This window comes from Strix aluco, chromosome 3, assembly GCF_031877795.1.
Source record: "Strix aluco isolate bStrAlu1 chromosome 3, bStrAlu1.hap1, whole genome shotgun sequence".
Classification (NCBI taxonomy): domain Eukaryota; kingdom Metazoa; phylum Chordata; class Aves; order Strigiformes; family Strigidae; genus Strix; species Strix aluco.
Window position 1 is genome coordinate 130,721,036 of NC_133933.1, and position 21,838 is coordinate 130,742,873.

Sequence of the window (21,838 nt, forward strand, 5' to 3'; positions counted from 1 at the left end):
TGAAGATGCACGGACAGCTTTCGTGTTGATGGTTAAAGGCTTCCACACAGGGGGACTGGCCCCTGTGACATCTTCAAGCTTTCATGTGTGAGAAAAAACATCCAATTATGTACATAGTAGTATGCAAGGATGCTTCCCTCCTTTATTTTTCTTTTCCAATGCCCGACAGTAACACCTTCCTTCTGGTCACCGACCCCATTAGCTGCATCCTAAGCCAAGGAAATTTAGACAGCTGAGGCTATGGTAACATTTTGCCTATGTTAAAGCTACTAGAAACCAGCATATGACAGGTGAAAGAATTGAGTGGTGGTTTTAAGCCACAGCAGTGGAGTATTGCAAGGGTGTTTGAGTTAATATTCAGAGCGCAAATCCCCAAGAAGTCAGCGCTGCTTGTTACATTATCAGCGTACATTCACGCATCGCTGCACCGTTGCTTAGGCCCTGCAGTGACAAGCATCTGGATTTTAGCATCGCAGGTAAACTAAGCAGCAAATTTGCTCCTTCCTCTTCTGCTATACAACGGTAAAAATAGATATCGAGAGAGCAAAACTCACAGGGAGTTGAGAACTAATTTGCCTCTCCGGCAGCACCGTGCTTTGCAGGCAGCAGGTGGTGCTACGTACCCGAGAGCAGCACACTGACATTTCTGTGCAACATCACCCTGTCTTATAAAATTGCTCTCCTCGAGAAATTTAACTCGTAAACCTGTGATATACCACCGGTAAAGTTGGTGCACTGGATGGGACCCGTTAAGCCACGGATGGTGCAAATCTCATGTGTAAAGTGGCTCAATGCTAAGAAACAAGGTGATTTTCTCAGTTGATTTTGTCACAGAAACCATTGCCTGAATTGTTCCTTCTGGAAACAAACCTGTAGCTCCCCACTCCCATATGCAATCCAGGAGCTGAAATTTAAGTTGGGTTCCTCCTGATTTTGTACCCAAGAGTTTCAACCTAGAGTGAGGCAGGGAAAAGCAGTACGTGCCCAGTCTAAAGGTCTGACTCACTGAGGAGCTTCAGCAGGTGAGTTGGTCCAGAAAAGCACAAGTCACATCACCCAGGAAGGGTTAGGTACCTGGTAGAAGTCAAGACCCGAGCTGGTATTTATACAAAGCTCCCAGGAAGGAAAAGGATCAATTGAACTGGTGGTATGATCAGCATGCAGAGTTTTATTCTCTTGTCTAACTCATGGTCCCCGTGAGGACCGCACCCTGGGTCTCACACACCACTTCAGCTCGAGTTACTGGTGACTTTGCGAGCGTTAGTTTGCAAGGTTGGCTCTGCTCTTATCAGAACCCCAAACCAAGCAGAGAAGCTCATGTTGCCACCATGACACGTTACATGCTGCTGTTACAGTCTGACCAGGTTCTGTTCCTCCTCTTCTCAGCCAGAAGCATCACCCAGGGACCCCATCACGCTCCTTAAAATGGAGATACCGAAGCACCTTCGAGTATTTCTGCTAAAAAGAAGATGCAAACCTAAGGCACCCGTCCTTCAGCAGCGAGCTCGGCACAGTACAGTCATACAGACGCTGCCCAAACAGAAGGGAAAGTCATGACGGCATTTCCCCCCCCCGTCTGCTCCTGATTAACAAGTGGCATTTCAAGGGACACTGTGGCCAGCCAAACAGGTCTGCAGATGCAGCAATGCTTCCGGATTAGACATTTTCCAAAGATTATTCCTTTTTAAACAAGCAGCTAAATTGAATGAGCTTTCTCAGCCGGCCACCAAGCCAGCAGAAAAGGACGTTACGCCACTGGAACTGGCTGCAGAGATCAAAGCCAGCTACTTATTCTATAACAAAGCTGAAGGAAAGGATTAGTCACTGCTGAAAGCCACAGGAGCTGGCATTGGCAGTGAACCCAGCTAAATTGCTCAGAAATGCCTACAAGCACACACCACCTAACCCCAGAGGAAGAGGAGGAAGCAAACTGTTGCAGGGCTTTTCCAGCCACGGCTCTGTCGCTGAAGGACCTGCACGCACGCAGAAAAGAAAGAAGAGTTGGAAGTTCAAGCTGCAATTTCTTAAAATGTGAGCACAGGTTGCGAAGTATTGGTTTGGGCTGAAAAAGGTTTAGCCCCAAATGGGGGAAGCCCTTTCACAGCTCAGCTGGGTACCAGCAGCCCATGCAAAGCCCTTGGGCTTCCCAAAATAACCCAAGTGAAAACCAGTCATTACTGGGAAAGTGGGAGAGATGCTACACTGGCTCAAAACAAAGTAAAACCACAACACAACTGGATGATCCTGATTCAACCCACCCCCTCCAGCAATAAACCTCGATATGAAGTCAGTACAAAATCTCAGTTATCAGTGAACGAGGGTAAATGTCACTCTTCCTTTGCAACCAACATACCCCGCCCAGCAGGCTCAGCTGGTGCACCACCATTCAGGTGGTGCCACCCCTCAGCCCCCGCATCCAAAGCGATGGATTTGAGATTAGTAATGTCAGCAGCCACCCTAAGCTGCGCACGAAGGGCTCAGGACAGGAAAAAATAAAAAGGAATAGAGGCAACGTTGCTTGGAAATCACTGTTCGAGGTTCAAACACCCCTGTAAACAGGTGAAGCATCTGTTCTCATGAAGCTATCTGCCACAAACCTTTTTCTCATGTTGCTTGGACCTCCGCGGCCTTTGGCAAGCAGAGATCGCTGCACTGGCAACACAGCACTAAGCCCTCGCAGTTTGAGAGCAGCAGGTTCCTCTCTCTGGCTGGCAAAACCTTTACTTAAAGTGAGATGCTTTCTCCTTACTCTACTAAGGACAGAAAAAAAAAGAAAAGGTGTTAAAAATGCACCTTTGTCCAGTTTAAGAGACAGACTGACCTGAAGATGCTGAAGTTGGATAGAAGAGGGTGCCTACAAGGGGCTGCGAAATATTTTTACTCAAGATTATAACCAAATTTAGGGTTCTCCTGAGCTCTGTCTTCCCTTTCCCTGTCTTCTCCCATCTCTAGGGTACAACCCACAGGCTGAGAAATGGGGGTAGGAGAGGAGGTAAAGGAAGGCTGCTGAGCACAGTTTGCTTTCCTGGCTGAGATTGCAACTCCTGGGGGGCTTTAAGGAACTTTCTGAAAGGGAAATGGATAATTTAATTGCTGCATTAGAGGATCTGCGGCTGTTTTGACTGCAAGCTGCTCCAGAGCTTAATCACCTCGCTGATCAGGGCTTTGTGCTTTCCCCACCAAACCAAGGGCATACGCAGCACTGGCAGCCTTCTGAAATACATATTAAATACATTTAAACAAACAATCTTCAGGTAACTCTGGCTGTTCAAGCTTAATTCATTCTTCTAGGTTTTTTTTGGATTAAAACCAGAGCAGAAACAGGGAAAATGAATCCTGTCCCCCTGCCCCAATCCACATCCTGCTCAGAGCTGCATGGAAGACAGATAGTAAATCAGCTCCAGAGGATCTGAAGAGCTGCTAAAACCATGTACCGGGTTTATGAAGCATCTGGGCTTGCATTTATGCTGCAAGTTTGCTGAGGAATTGCAAGCAAGTGCCCTACAGCAATCAGAAAGCAGCAGCACATCGGTGCCAAGCACACCACAAAGCGCAGCAGGAGCTGAATCTTCTTGGGTGCATCTTATTACCATTTGCGTGGGCTGAATGTGTGTGTGGTTGCCTGAGTGTTTTGTTTCATTTGTTTCCCCTTCACTTTTATTCATGTGGATGAAAATGCTGTCAAGGAATTGCAAAGCAAAGAGTGAGGTTTCTTCTGTCATCACCTGTACGCTATTTAGAAATCCTGAGCATGGAGATGCTGAAAGGGGAGGCTGGAAGTCTCTATCCCAAGATTGAGCCAGATCTCCTCCTTAATGACTCCTCCTTTATTCTGCCGCCGGAAATCTTTCCAAGATTAATGGGTGTGCAGGGGCAGTGTGGGAGCAACAGGCAAGCATCGCCACCTCACTCAAGCCCTAGTGCAGTCTTTCCACCTGTTCAGAGCAGGATTTAACCCAAATTCCTTTCCATTTTCCTTCCCTGTTCTTTCCAATCTTCTTTCCCTGTGCAGGAGGACTCTCGCCCTCGCTACAAGGGAGCAGAGCTCAACTGCTGGCAGGGATGGTGCTCCAGGCAGTTTTTGATTTCTTGAGTATATCGTGACTTTGCCAGATGCCGCAGACATCCTGAAGTACATATCTTGAATCAATGCTGCAGAAATCCTGCAGGGAGGCGCTCAGAAGTTAAGCAGTGGTTGTTGGTGGTGCTGGCAGAGTCATGCTCTCCAGGTTCTTCTGTCTGGGGGAGTTCTAATACAGCACTAGAAATACAAACACTTGCAGAAAGCAAGTTTTTGAGCTTGTACAAACAAGATTTCTCACTTACAACCTTTGCTTTTTGCTGCGATACTATTTAATGTGAGATGGGAACAATTTTTACAGCTCAACTCCAGCACAAAGGCACTTTAAATTAGAGGGTAATCTACCCACATCTGTTCCAGGGGCAACCCTGAATGACTACACACACAACTTTACATTAAATTGTATTTGCACCTAGTCACTTCAGGCTTGGTACAGGGCCAGAATATTTTATCAGAGACTCCTGTGCAGCTAAGGAATCTTACTGATTTTTTTTTAGTAAATTATGCTGTCACAAGAAATCTACATCTAAGTAAAAGTTTCAAAAAATCAAATATATTCTGTAGCCCTGTTTATCTCATTATCCATGAAAGACTCAAAGATCCAACACAGCTTCAAGCTTTGCTCTTGATTAACTCCCAGACCACCAGGGAAAAGAAACCACATAACCTGTTTTGCAAGACCAAATCACAACCAAGCAGCAGTTTGCAAATGAAGTTTCAAGGAACTGATCGATGAACTAAGGTCAACTCATGCTGTGAGGGTAAAGGAGGAAGCCCAGTTCTCCTTTGGGTATTCTGCTAGTACAAAGCCTCACAGCTAAAGCGTAGTCCTAAATCCCACACCAAGGCACTGCTGGTGGGACTTAAGACTAAGACTACGTTATGCTTCCAAGGGTTTTTCCAGCCCAGGACACGCTACACACATTTCTTTGTCTCATTAGGCTGTGATTTACCTCAGTAACCTTCTGGCTTTGGGTGCTTTGATCATGGATCGTGCTGACACACATGTGCTGCCGTCGCGCTGCTCCTCACGGTCAGATGGTGCCTGGACCCATTTCAATCGAAGTGGGGGCACCCAGCTCTGCACCCATCCACCTCTCTCTCCCTTGACTTTTCTCTGCATAGCTCTGTGCTTTGGGACTTGAACGCAGGGCAACTCCTTGCACCCTAAAGTTACTGGAACATATTTACTACATAGAGATACAGCACTGCTTTAAGATCTGAGAGAATTAAATATTCCCCATCAAAAGACACTTTTTTCCCTTGTAAGAAAATCAGATTCACAGCTCTGCAGTTTCTTTTGACATCAGCAGTCATAAGGGCTTGTGTTTCTTGCCAACCCCACGGATCCACCTGCTTCTTCCCCTGGCTAGCACATCCCACGTCTCAGCCGCCGAGGCTCAAACGGAGCCTCGCCTCTGCTCCCCAAGTTCCTGCTGCCCTTCTTCACAGCAGGTCTTAGGATCTGTCACTGATGAAGCCCAGGTAAATTTTTATATCACTACCGTACCAAACCATCCATATAGATGAATCCTACAGACTGCCAACGTGATTTCAACACCCAGTCTGGAGGTGGACTTAGCAACAAGCGCTTCGGTGGGATGGATACCTGGAGGCTGCAGTGGGCTAAGCTTCCGATGAGAGATCCCAAGAGACCTGGGCTTTTTTAAAAAATGAAATTTAGAAAAATGGGAAGAAAGCATACCTATTATCAGACCAATGCACTCCTTCGGAAAGGACCCCAGCAGAAGCTTGCTGTGCTCCAGCCATTCCCTGGCCCCTGGCCATGAGCACAGTGTTGCCATTCAGCATCCCAAAGCAGACACAAGACAATTTCCTCCTCTTGAACCAAGTGGTACCGAACATCCCCCATGGCCCACGAACTCCAGCATATGGCTCAAAGGCGACACACAGCAACACATGTGTGTCAAAGTCCCAAAAAAAAGCCCGTGGGCCTCCAACATAATAGATAAGCAGATGAGAGCAGAGTAAAAAAAAAGCCATTAACTTCCACCAACAGAAACATATTTTTCTTTCACAAATAACACCCATTAGCAACTCCAAGAACAATCCCCACTCTTCAGCTCTGAAGGAGTACACGGTTTTTCAGCAGACACAATGCAAAGATTTTGCAGAATTCAGGCATTCAACAGGACTAATGTGAAAGATTATTTTGCAATTATCCAAGCAATTTTCTCTCCTCATTGTCCCTGGACCATAAGGGTTTTTAAATGTGAGCAGAAGGATTTATTCATCACAATAATAATAAAAAGAAATATTAAATCAATGAATCTCTTTGCATGAAGCATAAAGCTCACATTGCTATTAAGCTTAGTAGCGTCCTGTCACATAAACTACACGCAGTTTGCGTACTTAAGTACCATCTCCCTCTTTTATTTTTCCCTTCCCTAATTTGTAAGGCATTATCCTTCCATTTGTCCTCTAAATACAACTGGATTCAGACAACACAGTGTTGCTTCTTGTTAGTGGCTCTATGCCCATGCTCTCTTTACGAGGGCACATGGAGATTTATATTTAATATCGTTAACAATGGCCAGTGCAAAAAGTTATGCTGGGATGACAGATAAGTCCTAAAATAAATACATACATAAGTAAGTAATAATTTAGGCAGAATTAACTCTTTACAAGCAACACTGCCAATATACAAGTGAGTAGCTGGGCATAAAAATGAATGTTGGTCCTTGAAGGTGTCACTTCTTCAGTTTGGCCGGGCAAAAAAATATTCAACCCAAGCCTAAGCAAAACTCAGTCACATTGGAGCATGGAAGCTCTTATGGTCATGCTGGCCTTTGCTTGTATTTCCTTCACTGCCATCCCTTGTAATATAAAGTGATAAATGACTTTTGAGGCCCTTGAAACAGGCACAGCTTCAGTGGGTCCCTCTTTTCTTTCTATAAAAGATTTATCTGGTAAAGTGCAGAAACAGTCACTACTTACGTATTTATAAGGTGCCAACTGTCCTTACAGTGTGACACTTCAAGAGTCTAAGCAAAGATTTCCAATAAGCAAGAATCTCTAGCTTCAAGCCCCGAGATTCATATCAGGCTCCATACAAGCAATTACTCTTTCCCGAGTGCTAAACACCTGGCACCTCTAAAGATCCCGTATTTTTACAATTTAAGCTCTCCTGCGTAACAGCTCCTGTATTTCATAACCCAAAGGCCATCGAACGAATTCTCTCACAACAGCAATTCATCTTGCCTAAGTTCATGCATCCACAGAGCACAGGCATCCACCTCTGAACATCGGCCTCCCTTCAAAGCCAGTGGAGAGAAACCGGCGTTTCTAGAGCAGGAGCCACGGTATTCTCATGAAAACACTTAAAATGGGTCAGATGAGTCATACCTGTAATCTCCCTGTTTTTCTCCGATGAGAAAGCATCCAGATCAGGTACAGACATCTACAACCATGTGAAATGAATGCTGTCCTAGATGACTTAAGCTGAGCTGACACGCTACAGAAGAGCTACAGCCAACTCTAATTCACAAACCCCACCAGGCAGCAAGACCAGAGTAGCTACATCTTTTTCTTACCATGATTGGGACGCCAATGTCTGGCCACAAGAGATCCTCAGAGGGAAGCTTGGGAGAGTTCCACACTACCACAACTTTATTTAAGTACGGGAGACCATTGAGCCTTTCTAGGGAGTTCATCAACACTTCCTCCCGCTCATAAGTCAACATCACTACTGTGAACTGCTCCCGGGGGACGTTGCCACCCAAAGCAGCCTGGAACTCCTTCCCAGAGCCACCTGCTCCTCCACCAATTGGTCGAAATCCAGTCCCAGACCCCAAAAATTTTGCTTCTGATGGTAAAACAGGGTCAAAGGGAGTATAGGGGAAGAGGTGGAAAGGCCCTGGAGCAGAATTCCAATTCCGGTAGATGTCCATTGCAGTGAGGGTGAAATTGCGGAGATATTTGGGAGATGCATAGGGTGGTTCTGTTTCCACAGGCCCCAAGTCCAGGTCACCGTTGTCTGCCATATTGGGGTCTGTACCAGCAGCTTTGCCAGACCGGTGGGGAATCTCCACAGCAGTTTCTTCTCGGATAGGAGCAGCTGGGATTTGGATTCGAGTCCTTATGATAGCTAAGACTGTGCTGAACACGTTGTCGGAGGTGGAGAAGTAGGTCTCCCACAAGAAGCGGCCCTGCCTCCTCATGGCAAGGAGATCGTTGTCAGAAATGCTTCTCAGAAGAAAGTGCACTTCTGTGATACGTGGCTTTGGTATAATTAAGGCTGCCTCGTTCCACCGGATCACATCATTATAGGGTAGCTGAACTTGCTCTCCGAGAACCACCGGGATGGCTCCAACTTCCAGAGCCTCAAACAGTCTCATGGCACACCCGGCGGAGATCACTAAATGGGTGTCCCCTGGGGTGATTATCAGTGCAAAAGTAGATAGCTTCAGTAGCTCTAGTCTGTCATCCCTTTCTCCACACAGAGCCCACTCAGTGGGCAGACTCGCCTTAGGCTGGTTCTTACACGTAAACTCCACCAAAACAAAGTCCAACTTGCTGTCCTGAACAGCCTTCAAGGTGGTGATGATCCGATCGTCATAGTCAGCTGGGGCATTGCCTTCTATCTCCTCTTCAAAAGAGCGAACCTCTTGCAAGCTAGATCTGAGAGACTCGATCTTCTCCCCCTGGAAACTAAACAGGTATTTACGCTTGACTGGCACCTGGGGCGGGATTTCTAGGAAATTGGGTTCAGACATAGCGTGGACCAGAGGCGATACCACAATATCAAACCCTGGTCGATACTGCACATCGTAAAAGGTGGACTGGGCAATCATGGCCCGCCCAGTGCTGATGTTGTAAATGAAGTTCTGCGTTTCCGATTTCCTTGATAAATTGATGATGAGATGGTTATGTCCATCAGTCCTCCAATATGGCAAAGAGTGCAACTGTTGCTCTAGTTCAGTAGGTTTTGGCATTACAGGCTCTTGCATTTCCCCCACTAAAATTATATACACACAAGCAATATTTGCATTTTCAGTAACATAAACATTAGTTCTGACAGTCGCCTCAAAGGCTTGTTTGATTAAAGGGTCTAAGGAACTACCAAAAGGGTAATCGTCACTGTTGTAGACATAGACTGGAAAGCCAGATGTCAAGGGGCAGCGCGAGTAGTCAAAGCAGTTGTGTAGTCTGCAGTTCCGGTTGGATTTTGGCAGGGGGAAGGTCACATCATCTTTGTCTGGCAGCAGCCGGATGGGCAAGGAGAGCTTGGGCTGGTTCTGAGCCATCAGCTCTTTGTAGGAATGCTCAGTCTGGCTGATGACGTTCTTCAACTGCAGCAGGTCCTGCTTGGCATTTTCAATGCTCTTTTTGCAGGCTTCGATCTTCAAGTTGAGCTTGGCGATCTCGCTGTTGAGCTCCTGCCGCTTGGCCTCCAGCTGGAGCAGCTCCTCGCTGACCGACTCGCGGATGCGGCACAGGTCTTGCACATGCTTCACCTCGCACAGCTCGTTGCCGGTCCGAGGGCCAAAGATGCGCTTACCGGCATCGTCCGCGTCATCGATGGTGGTTAGGTAGTAGTGGGCGATGAGGGGAAAGAAGACGAGGATAATGAAGAGGGTGAAACTAAGCCAGGTGAGCCGGATCCGACTGGACCATCTCAACACCCACGGCTGGCCTCCGTTCCCCACTCCCCCATTCCGCAACATCGTATATCCAGTCATGAGTTCAAAAGTCGCTGCGCGCCCAATCACGTTGGATCAGTAGCCATAACCAAAAGAGTTTTTATAGCGAGTCTCTCTCAAAAAAAAATTTTATTGTGCCTGCTTAACGAGAAGCCAATAGAAGGGGAATTTCATCTTCTTGTCGTGCTGACGGCTTTTCTACAGTCGTTTTGCTGCAGGCGCAACTTTTGATCCTGTTAGACTCAATCATTGACCTTCTCACCCACCCCCAGCCCACCCCCGGTCTGTGGGCAACCTTTGCTGGAAGTGTCACAGCGTTGTCATGGTGATTCAAAGTCTCAACCGGCAGAAGAAAAACACAATGGGATCAAGCCAAACTCTACCGCTGCTCTCGACATCCTGCATTACCATCCAATGAATATGCAGAGGCACCAGCCATTGTGGAGAAGGAGCCAGAAGAGACTTGTACGAATGTCAGTCTCTCTCATCGCTGCTGCGCGGCTGATGCTCTGCCATTCCTACAAGGGAACAATCATAGATTCAGACAATGCAAACAAAACGACCCCCTAGTGACCTAAGACATTGCTGGTTTTTAAAAGCAACCGTCCTCTCTGCGAAAGAGCAACCTTCATACATGTCTAAAACCTCTGGCGTTAATACCAGTAAACCTAAGAAAGCGATGGGATTCATTAGATGTGGACACATGGCCTTCTCCGGGCACTCTGCTTTTCATTAGGGTTGGATGCTTCGGTGGCCAGACCAGAAAAATCACAGCCCCTGGATCTGGTTTCCTCTTTCTGCCGCTGTCTTGCTGTGTAACTTTGCAGAAGCTGCCCTAACATCTGCAAGCCCCTGTCTCCTCATGTATAAAATGGAGATATTAATGTACACCTGCTCTCTCCACCCGCCTTTTAATGGCATGTTGTGATCCTGGGACACAGCACTGTTGTGAATTTGTACTGCATAAATGAGTGTAATCACTATTGTTCTGGTCTAGTGACTCGAGCTGATGAGGAATTTTTAGATGAAGTGTTTTGCTTTCATTTCCTGCTGGAAATTTTTGATTCATTGCAAGGGAAAGTTTACAGGGAACGTACTCGTGTTGGTTACGATTACCCCTGCTGGCTGGCTGCATATGAGAGAATTTCTGGTCAAAACTGGAAAAGGCTACACTGTACATCAAAACAAAGATGCCCAAGTTAGGATCTGCTGGGTACCGCACTACCCAAGCGGTACCAGCTTGCTTAGACATGCCTTTTTGCTTGGAAAACTCTGCTATAGCACTGAATGCCTACCTAGCGTGGGCATGAAAATCAAGGACGTGGCAAATTCAGCTCTGAGTCTTTGGTCTATGTCAACAGATTTAAATCTGGGCCGTGTGAATATGCTGCCACTAGAAACTCTCCCTTCCCTTTTATTAGCATCCTCTGAGGTACCTAAGTTTCTGGGATATGCTTTCATATACTGGACTTCCCACATCACTGATGAATACAGTGCTGGGCTTAGCGTTGACTCTTGCACAGCCTCAAGAGAAGCTTATTCATTTCCGCTTCAATTTTTAATTAGAGAAAAGTCATCTACACTGGTGACGGTCATTTTTCACTAAACCTATTTAATACTCCTCTCATCTACTCATCAAGAATTAGCAGAAAGACGACGAGGAAGCAAATCTCAGCTAAAACAGAGATCTGGAAACAGGCCAAAGCAAAACAGGAGTTCACCTTAAAGGAGCAGAGAGAAGTCAGGAATAATTTTCAGTGTAGTACACAAGTGTGTGTCAGAAAAAATAAATGGGAGATCTGATTTTAACCAGGAAAAATCATAATGAAAGGGAAAACAAGTGCAGCAACAAATCACAATTCCTAGGCCTATTTCGTTACAAGGCCATTTGTTGTCCGTAACGTAACGCCCCACAATTAAATGGGAATCCCCCCAAACCTGCCCCCCAACTGAGTTGCACCGCAGTACGGACACTTAAAATTAAGGCAGATTTTAAATTCATAATGTTGTCTGGCGAACAGCACTGGCATAAATCTCAGAAGGTCAGGAAGATAAAAGGGCTAAAAAGTCAGCAAAAGGCTAAATCAGCTTTCTTGAATCTTGGCAGCACAGTTGCTGTGGGCAGATGGGGGAGGCTTTGGCTCTGCTGGCAGGACATTTTAACACTATTCTCTGTACTCCAACTTGCATTTGCCCGGGCTGGGCGAGAGGTTGGTGATGAATGTAAATCCCCAGGGCTGTCAGTCAGGCACAGGGAGCCCTGGCAATAGCAGCACACTTCCATCATGCCTCTGGGACCTCTGCTACACAACAGGAAGGTTTTAGCATGCACCGGTGTACAAACCAGGCAACTGAAGGCAAAAATAATAAAAATAAAAAAAGCTTTTAAAGTCTATTTTTCTTTATTTTTCCCCCTTTTTAAGCTCTCCCTTGGAAATGAAGCTCATGCTGACACCGTTGTGTTGTGTGTGCTAGTCGGTCACTCCCTGCTATTTCAACCTGGTCTCACAGGGGCTGCAAAGATCCTGGAACTGCTAGCAGTTTTCTGCAAACAGCTAGCCAGGAGACAAGAGCTGCCCTATTAATCCTTTTCCTGAGGGAAATGCCAAAAGCACATACTCACTGGAACATCAGTGAATCTAAAAAACAGCTTAACTTCAAGGCACGCATGGGAAAACAAGCTCTGCTGGTTCTTTTTGTTTTGTTTGGGGGTGCCAAGGGGTAAGTGCGGCCAAAGCCTGCAAGGTGTTGAGACAACACAGAAACAAGGGATCATAAACGTGGCCAAGAACAAATAAGGAGGCACGTGGACGTGTTGCTTCAGACTGGCCTGAGAAAACAGTTGCCCCACAGGCAGTAAAGGCAGTCCCAGAGGTTATCAGCTCAGATTCCATCTAAATCTTGTTCCTTTGTATTTGCTTTGTCCATTTATGAGCCCTAAACAGTAATGAAATGGCAAACTGGACTCCCTAAAATGGCAACTGGGGTCCTTGAAAAAGCTAAATCCATCACCCCACACATGATCCTCTGCAGCTGTTCTGACACCTAATCCTTCCAGTGGCTCCTCCGGCCCTTCCATTCAGTTGACACAGAACAAACTTTATCCTCCTGACCTAAAAACATGGGCTGTGAATTTAAAAAATCCCTACGCTCAGAAACCAGAAGCTGACAGACTGACTCTGACACTAGTTTGGAAGAGACCATGCGGGAAAGACCAGAGCAGGCTGGGGAGACATTTAAAATGCAACACACGTGGCTTAGGATCAGTTAAAAGTATTGACTGTCAGTATGAAATATGTGCTGGCGATAAGGCAAGCACTTTAGACACACTCTCAGACTCTTCTTCATTACTAAGACTTTATTCCTCATCAACTCGATAGAGCCTGAGGTTGTAACACATTATTATTAGGACTTCAAGGAAAAAAAAAAAAAAAAGCAAAGTAAAAACCCAATCTGTGGTTTTACCAAGAGAGACTTCAGTGGTGTGTTTAAGAGCAATAAGTAGCCCTGGGGAAAAAGGCTGTTGCTTTCCATAGTTCCCAAAAAGAAGTTTGGGAGGAGGAGAAACAAGTTAGTTTGCTGGGTTTTCTAGCGAACTCATTTCTCTCACTCCCAAATACTATTTAGTTCTTTAAACTGATTGAGCCCCACACTGAGAAACTCTTGTTGACATGATAACACGATGTTGCTGCCTGATAGACCTAATTTACACACACACACACACACACACACACAAAGGAGGCAGGAAGAGCTCTTAGGAAATCAGAAGCTCAATAATTACCAGAGCCTCTTCCCCAGTGCCAACCTGACCGACTTCTTGGGCACGACAGGTTTGCACGCTGCAGTTCCTTCTCCCACAGGCACAGGGCTGCGAGACTAAACTGCTTTTTGAGCACGTTGTCACATCTTAGTTCAAATCTCGGGCTGCGTTCTCAGCTTTCCTCAACTCCACAGTAGGCATTCCCCGTGCCAGTGAAATTATGGGAATGCCCGAGGTTCTCCCTCATTTTGCCTTTCTAGTAGAAACAGCCAGGCTGGTCTGATCTGTGGATGCCCGTGGAGTCATTACTCTGCCAATGTTCAGTCACCAAGGTCCTTCTGCAAACACCTGAGCACACCTATTCCTCCCCACTTACACCTCCTTTTGTCCATCACCCTATAAAATTAGGGAAATATTGTTCCTTTCTCAGCATATTTGTGAACAGAGCCTGGAAATTTTAAACTTACGGTCCTCCAGAGCTTAGCACAGCAATAAATAACTATTAGGCACAGACTGCAGTGAACTTTCCAGGAAGAAAATCCACAGGGATCCTGCATCTGGTAAATTAGAGCTCCCAAACTCTGTCTGTACATACCCCTACTCACCCTTGCTCTCTTTACCCATCAAATGATGTGCCTGCAGTGTTATCGTTGCTATGTTACCTTCACAAACTTTCTGCTGTGCTGGCTCTCTCCCTGGAGAACGAAGCACCGTACCCACCTCTGTCACACAGGCTCCCTCCTGATGAACGGCGAAGGATGTCAGGGAGTGCGTGTTAGTGGCTCCTGTGCTTCACCTGTCCAGTCTTGAATAGACAGTTTCTATTGCCAGGTCTCTTTTTCACCAGCACTAAAAAGGAAATCAAAGAAAAAAAAAAGTCACTTTTTTCTTTTTTTTAACGTAGAAGCAGAAAATTCTGCTTAACAAAGAAAACCCCCTTTAGAACAGAGATTCTGGTGAAATGGAAAAGAAACAAACACAGCATAGCCCTTCAGCAATGATAACTTTCTACTTCCTAATGCTCTCAAAGGAAAGGATTACAACCCAAATCTCCGATCACTTTGGGAACAGAAGCAGTTGAACAAGGAGAATAAATCTATTAGGTGTGTGCTTGAAGGTACATTTGAGAGCAGATCTTTGAAAGGAGCAGATGGAAAATTCACTCTGAAATGCTTTGCATGCTACAGCCTTAGGGATCATCACGAGGGATTTGTACCATCTCGAGAGCTCACAGGTACAGAGGAATCCTCCTAGGCTAAGATCAACACTGCTACACGCACAGGCCGTAAAAGGTCTTGTAATCTGTAAATTCAGAGGATAAACTGCATCCCTGGCTTTAGGAAGCTTTTATCTAAACCGAGGAACATTCACCACATTTGCAGCTCCACACGAAGCCAAAGCTTCTTCCAGCCATGCTCCCTATCCACAGCTGGGCATGTGCAGGGTAAAGGGGTCCTGGGAAAAAACCTCCAAGAGAGCCCCTTCATGTGCTCGCTCCAGCAACACTAGGAAGCCACGTGTGCTGAAGAAGGCAGCGGCTGAATAATATTAGGAGAAGTATCACATGTGTTTGCCCTGTTATTCTACACTTCCCCTGTGCTGCTTGTGTGCTCTGTTGGGAACAGGTCCCAGACAACACAGACACTGGCTTTCACAGGATCATCTAGGTTGGAAAAGCCCTTGAAGATCCTCCAGTCCAACCATGAACCTCACACTGACCGTTCCCAACTCCACCAGATCCCTCAGTGCTGGGTCAACCCGACTCTTCAACCCCTCCAGGGATGGGGACTCCCCCCCTGCCCTGGGCAGCCCATTCCAACGCCCAACAACCCCTTCTGCAAAGAAATCCTTCCTAAGAGCCAGTCTGACCCTGCCCTGGCGCAGCTTGAGGCCATTCCCTCTTGTCCTGGCGCTGGTTCCTTGGCTCAAGAGCTCATCCCCCCTCTCTGCACCCTCCTGTCAGGGAGTTGGAGAGGGCCATGAGGTCTCCCCTCAGCCTCCTCTTCTCCAGACTAAACCCCCCCAGTTCCCTCAGCCGCTCCTCAGCAGCAGCATCATCAGCTGATAAACCCCAACAGGCTCAAGATCCCAAGATGCACATCTGTGTGTACTTCTGCTGGTGCTTTTGGGAGCTGATGGCAGGTGAACAGGGAAACTGATAGCCAGAAGAGATGGTGGAGCTGACCATCACAGGTGTGGAAGTAAAACAGAGTGCTGCTCCCTCAAGGATGGAAGTTGAGCTGCCTCATCACCACAGAACGGAAGGAAGGAAGAGAAGGGAGGGAGAAGTGGGAACTGGACATCCAGGCTGGAAGCAGGAAGAGGAGGACAGGAAGGATTGGGAGTCGGGGTTCCTCCTGCAGATTACCTGCAACCCCAAAATCTGTCTGTGATGACAGCAAACATCTTCCAGGGCTTCAGCACTGGCAGAATGAAAAAACACATGACGTGGGGAGTGCCCTCAAACTGCAGCTCTGGCCAGTATCTGCTTAGCCAAAGCCAGCCCTTGGGATAGGAGGCCAAAAGATACTCAAAACTTAGCTGGACAATGCCCAGGTTCAGAGACCTCTAGAAGTCCCTTCCAACCTAAATGATTCTATGATGCTGTGCCTGGGCTCTCAGGTGGCAATAATTCAGAAATGTGAGCAGAAACCTGGAGTCAAGATGTCCTGGGTCTGCCCCCAGCTCTAACACTGCCACTCCCCAGCACCCAGGGGAAATCACACAACCTCCATGCCCCATTCTCCCTCTTTACAAAGCAAAAGGTGAACTCAAACTGCTTCAAGGAGGACAAGTGAAGAACTGACAGTCTGGCTCGCAGCTTTTTTTTCCCCATCTGGAGCACAGGGACAAGAGCACACTCCAGGAGATGTTCAGTATTGTGGCAAGCAAAAGCTACAGAAATCTCTCCCTGAAGTGTATGCAGAAACCTGCCTGCTTTGCCCTCTGCAAAGGTCTGTCGTGCTCCTCAGCTGAGGTTAACAGAGTGGTTCGTGAACATTCATTTATTTTGATTAAATCCTTAAGATAGTAAAACCTCATCCAGTTCTCAGAGAGCAGGTAATGGAGGTACGGAGAAACAACTTGCCTGAGTTCACCCTAGAAGCTGCACCAGCTTGGGATTCACTTCACATCTAATTGTCCTGTCCACAAGATCGTCCATCTTCCTACCCTGCCTTTTTCCAGCAGTTTCCTTCTCCGGTGCCTTCTTGCTTTTTGCATAATGCAGTGCAAAATCTACTTTACATATTGAGCTTTTAGTTCTTAAATTTATTATTTAGTGTTGTTTTCTGGTAATAAACAAGCCATATTGTTTTATTTATTCTTCCAGGCTGCACACAAGCACTTCTCCGCACAAAGAAATAGCCAGCTTACGAGCAAATCTTTTTATATTCTGCGGTACCGAACGGCAGAGCACCCTCGATGCAATTCCCCGCCCCCCCCCCCCCCCCCCCTCAAATCGCAGAGCAAGGGACCGCAGGGCAGAGCTTTACAAGAAAGCTGATGTTGTGCTGCTCACTGTGTTCCCATTTACGAAGCGCTGAAGATTTTTTTGGGACGCAGGAAGCAGGTACTTCACTCCGTTGTGCGCAGTGGCACAAGCTACTCAGTGCGTGGCTGATCTGCTCGCTGCTAAATGGGATAGATTAGGTGTGGGAGGAAGGAAAGGCTCTTTTTGCTTTTGCCTTGAAGCAATTAATGAAGAACTGTCTTGAAGTAAAACCACAGTGAAGAGCCAGGCGTTTCGCATCGTGTGAGAGAAGCAGGCAGAGGTCAACTCCAGACAGGAGGAGAGGGCTGGCTTTCCAAACACTGACTTAGTGAGACAGCTCAAGTCCTTTGGTATTCTTTGTGGTTTTCAGCCCTAGATAGCTCAGGCACATTATATTCCCCAAGGCAAAAATACAAACCTCTCACACCTCCCTAAATTGCCATTGTCACCACTTCTTCAGCCGCAAATAAACGTGGCAGAATTCAGGCTCCTGCTTTCTAATAGATGCTTCAGGTCGTACTTAAGCATAAATTTAAAATTTTCTTTGTCTTGGATAAGTTAAAAGAAAAAAGGAAATATTGCCCAAAGAGCACAGAAACACACACAATGTTTAACAGCATCTCACTTAGCAGGGTGGGTCACTATGGAAAATAACCTGTCTCTATGAATCTTCTGGAAAGTCTGCACCATTTCCCACACGCAGGAAAGAAGCCAGTTCTGGAGATGGAGCATCTTCACCGAGGGGCCTCTAACAAACACAGAATCATATAGGTGGCTTCTCACAGACTTCAGCAGGCAAGGGGGCAGGTCAGCAGTCAGTCTGCATGACCAGGCACGTTGGGAAGTTTACATCCACAGAAAACCTATAGAAACCAGAAAACCCCGACTGCTACATGCAAGCAAGGTGCAGTGACATTAAATTCATCAGTGCTACGTGGCCAAATCAACCAGGCTAACCAACTCCAAATGTACCTTCCCTCCCTGGCATCGCTCTTTCACTCGCTCCCTGTCTTCCCATTTGTATCTGTGCTGCTGTGTGTCTAACACCAGCTTTTCCTCTCCTCTCAGAAAAGCCTTTGATGCGTGGGGCGGGCAGCTGCACGCAGCCTCATTAGCAAGCTGACGGCCTTCTGCACTTTTTGGAGAACACTTCATCACTACGTAAGTGGAGGCCGCTCTGTTTCAGACAGCCCGATCGATCATGCCAAATAACTAAATTACCTGACGTGCCGTAATCACCCATATTGATATAGCAGGTGGGTTCTTTTCCAACACAGTTCATTACAACGCAAGCTAGAAATTCAGATGCACAAACACAACTATTGCCAGGACTCTATTAATTTGGACTAGTTTCAAATGGGGTCCTATGGGTAAAAACCCCTCTTATTACCAGGCACCTGAGTCCCAATTAGGTGATGGACATTAAATGCTTTTCTGCTGCACTCACAGGCATGCAACACAGCAGGAACCCAGTGGCTCAACTAATCTGCATCTTCATCATCTGAAGAAGTTTTAGGAGAAAGATGTCACCGTCCCACACACCATCATGTCACCACCTCTGCTAGGCTTGTGTAAAAGCTGTCCTAACCCCACTACTGCTGTTATACCAGTAGCTGGTAGTGCTTGTGCACAGGCAGGCTTTGGAATGTGAAGACTCATGTAGATTTGGCCACATACCAGAGTGGAAAAGCACTCTGCACAGAGAGATGGAATCACAATAACTGCTTTGGAGAAAACACACCTCCAACAAAAATCAAGCCCAGACTAGGATGGAGTGGAGAGCAGGCTGTCCTGTCCCTGTCTTGGTAAAGAAGGATGGTTAAGCTTAAGGTCAGCCATGGGAAAAAAATAAATCTAAGGACAGTCTCTCCTTTTTCTAAGCTTCTTAGAAAGTCGACGACTGTCCTGCTTCTTCTTCCCCCATCACACAAATGCCCACAGCTTTACTGGTCCTTCAGGGTTGTAACACACAGTGTTTACCTCCTGTTTCTTTCTTGGACCCCCCAGGAGCTCCTTTCACTCATCAACCCAGCACTGCACCTTGGCAAGCCTTTTCTAAAGCCCCGGCTCAGTGGTGAACTGAGCCACAGTGAACACGCCTGTCTGGCCATTCCTCTCCCCATCTGTTTAACCTGTGAGCTCCCCAGGGCATGGCCTATCCTTAAAAGACTCAGAGAGCACCATGAAGTGTATCTACAGATCTCCCTCCTGTACAAGGTTCCTACGTGCTGGCAGAAAGCGATACAGCATGTAGCATCCTTGTAAAAATGCTGTTGGCGTAAGCACTGCGCCAAAGTCCCCACCCGAAACCAAGAGACACCACTGGTACAGACCTTTCAGGTAAGATCTCTGCCAGCTAAAGCAACGTTATGATGGCTGAAATAAAGAAATAAAAGCTAATTACCATAGTCATGCAAAGCAAAGAGGAACTTGACCAGGTGACTTAAGCTGGCCTAACAAATCAAATGTTTGCAGTCCAGCTAATGAAAGTCTGTGCAGGACACTTGCACTGTACAGGTTAGGATGTGCAGATGTGAAAGCAGCCAAATATGTCACTTCAAAATACACAGAGAGAACGAAACGCAGTGCCTGAAGCTTGTGGGTGTGCTTAATGAAGTTATTAACCTGCAGAAGAGTGTATGATAGAAGATAAGCACTAGCAGAATGCATAATAATTAAATTTCTACAAAGCGAAGTCGTTGCTCGGATTTGAAATGCTGGATAATTTGACACACACTGTGTGCTGCTTTGTCACTGGTGCCCAGAGCTTCACTTGCAAGATATCATAAAGAAACATAAACAACCTAGTCTCAAGCTGCATGGCTAGCGAAGACTAACACCACCCAGTCCATGGAAAAGGCAGGATGGGAAACAGCAAACTCTACTCAGCTTGTGTGTCCGGCACAGAGACTGCTCCTATAACAGGTAGGTACAAAAACACAGAAAACATGGGGAGACAGATGTAGTAATAACAGACCAGTTAGGAAGGGCAAAGTTACGCTGTCCTGTTTAATGAAGGCCTAAGAGAGAGGTCAGGGAAAGAGGAACCAAAAGAAACTTGGCCAAAGCTGGAGGTGCAGGAAGGAATTATCTTTTCACCTGCACAAGGTAGATTCAATCACTGAGCAAGATTAGATGGGTTTTGGAAAGGCACAGGCTATAAAAGTTAAGCTAAGGGTTAGATTGAATCTGCCCAGAAATAAATTGATCAGTTTAATATATCCACTCACCAAATTTTTACTAATGCAGTGTTATATTAGCTCATCAGAGAAGCAAAGGAGGCTTCTGCTCCCTCCAGCCCCAAGCTTGTGCCCGTGCTGAGGGTCCCAACACAACTTCACCGCTGCAGCCTGGGCGAGATGCAGCCCAAGCCTGCTGGTTCCCTTCTAGTGTTTCTTAAGATCTGAAACTTAACAGGAGAAAAACCCACCAAAACGGTTAACAGCCAAACTCCCTAGTTTTATGAAATTCTTGTCATATACATAATTCACATATTATTTAATATTACTTGGACACTTCCAGTTCCCAGCTCACACCTGGGGCTCGGGAGGCATCAGCAACCCTCCATACCCTGGGAAGCACAAGTCAGATCCCATACTCACGATGACATTTTTTTGCACTCTCGTGTTACGCAGCGCATCCCTTACTGAACCATTGCTTCACACCTCCATGATGGCCACTTTTGTGAAATGCCTTAGGATCCTTCAAAGTAAAAGGTGATTCTACTAACTCTCAGGGCTGGGAAATCAGGGATATTAGGAAGAGTACAGCAGGACTGTTTAAGGACTGCAAACTTAAGGAGCAAACACAGCACTTCTTCTGACCTCAAAAATTACTTTTTAGGATAAAAGAGAGAAGGTCTTAAAATAAAAAAAGCACGATGTAATGCTTCAACCAATGGCATTGCTGCACGGAGCCTGTTCCTTAGCATCCCGGAGCAGATGTGCTGCACTCAAAATGTCTTTGTCTATTAAAACTGTGTCAGCTTCAGAGACTCCAAAACTCCCTGTGGCATAAACAGAATTTCTAATGAACAGCTGCAGGATACAGGAGTAGCCGCGCAAAATGCAGCTGCTGAGATCATTTTCTCTGCCCCTCTCTCACCACCTTTCCTCTGCTGCCCAAATCCCACTTTCCCCCCTTTGGGTCTCTCCTGTTCTCCCTCTCCCACAACCCCAGCATCTCACTGTGTCTTCTGCACCCTCCACAGATGAGCGCTGTCAGCCCATCAGCTTAGTTCATCCATGTCCTCCTTCATGCTTCCCTGTGACCCATCTCCACCCTCCTTCCTTGCAGCAAGTCACCCAGCGACCAGCAGTTTGAGGGCAGACACCCAGCACTGGTTTCCTCTGTTGATATTTATTATTTCTGAAGCCTCCTTAGACCGCATCTTGCTGTGCCCACACAACTCCTGGTCTAACAGAGCTGCACTCCCATGCAAACCCTTGAGTGCTCTCACGCCTCTCCAGTCTCTGCGAGAGCTTTGCTGCTTTGCCTGCTCACACCGAGGAAGTGCAAAAGGGAGCAATAAAGGAGAAAAACATTATCACACCGAACCCTGTAATTCCACAGAACATGAGCATTCCTCAGGGAAGGATTCAGCCCGAGTAAATTGAAACCCACTAATAGAGCTTTTAGCTTCAGCGCTGCTTTCCAGGCCGAGGCACCAAAGCATGACTCCTTGTGTGAGTTGGTTGTCGGGTGGTTTTTTTTTCCTCTAAATCCTCTGCCTTTGAAACCAAAAACCTGTCAAGCACACAGCCCGGTCTGAAGCCACTTCCCAGCTGCTCTCCTGAACCTAATGGTGTCCTGTTAGCTAGCTGGAGAAACAGCTGGAATGA

General features: G+C 46.6%; 1 protein-coding gene across 6 annotated transcripts in view; it reads right to left on the minus strand.

The window, feature by feature from the left end:
- EXTL3 (exostosin like glycosyltransferase 3) overlaps positions 1-21,838 on the minus strand; it is a 134,275-nt gene that overhangs the window by 28,401 nt on the left and 84,036 nt on the right. For all 6 annotated transcript variants that reach the window (XM_074820308.1, XM_074820309.1, XM_074820311.1 and 3 more), the window contains 2 exons: positions 14,225-14,353; positions 7,636-10,262 (listed from right to left, as the gene is read on the minus strand). In XM_074820308.1, the coding sequence (XP_074676409.1) occupies positions 7,636-9,783 (2,148 nt within the window). In that variant the 5' untranslated portion in view covers positions 9,784-10,262; positions 14,225-14,353. The remainder of the gene's footprint in view (positions 1-7,635; positions 10,263-14,224; positions 14,354-21,838) is intronic.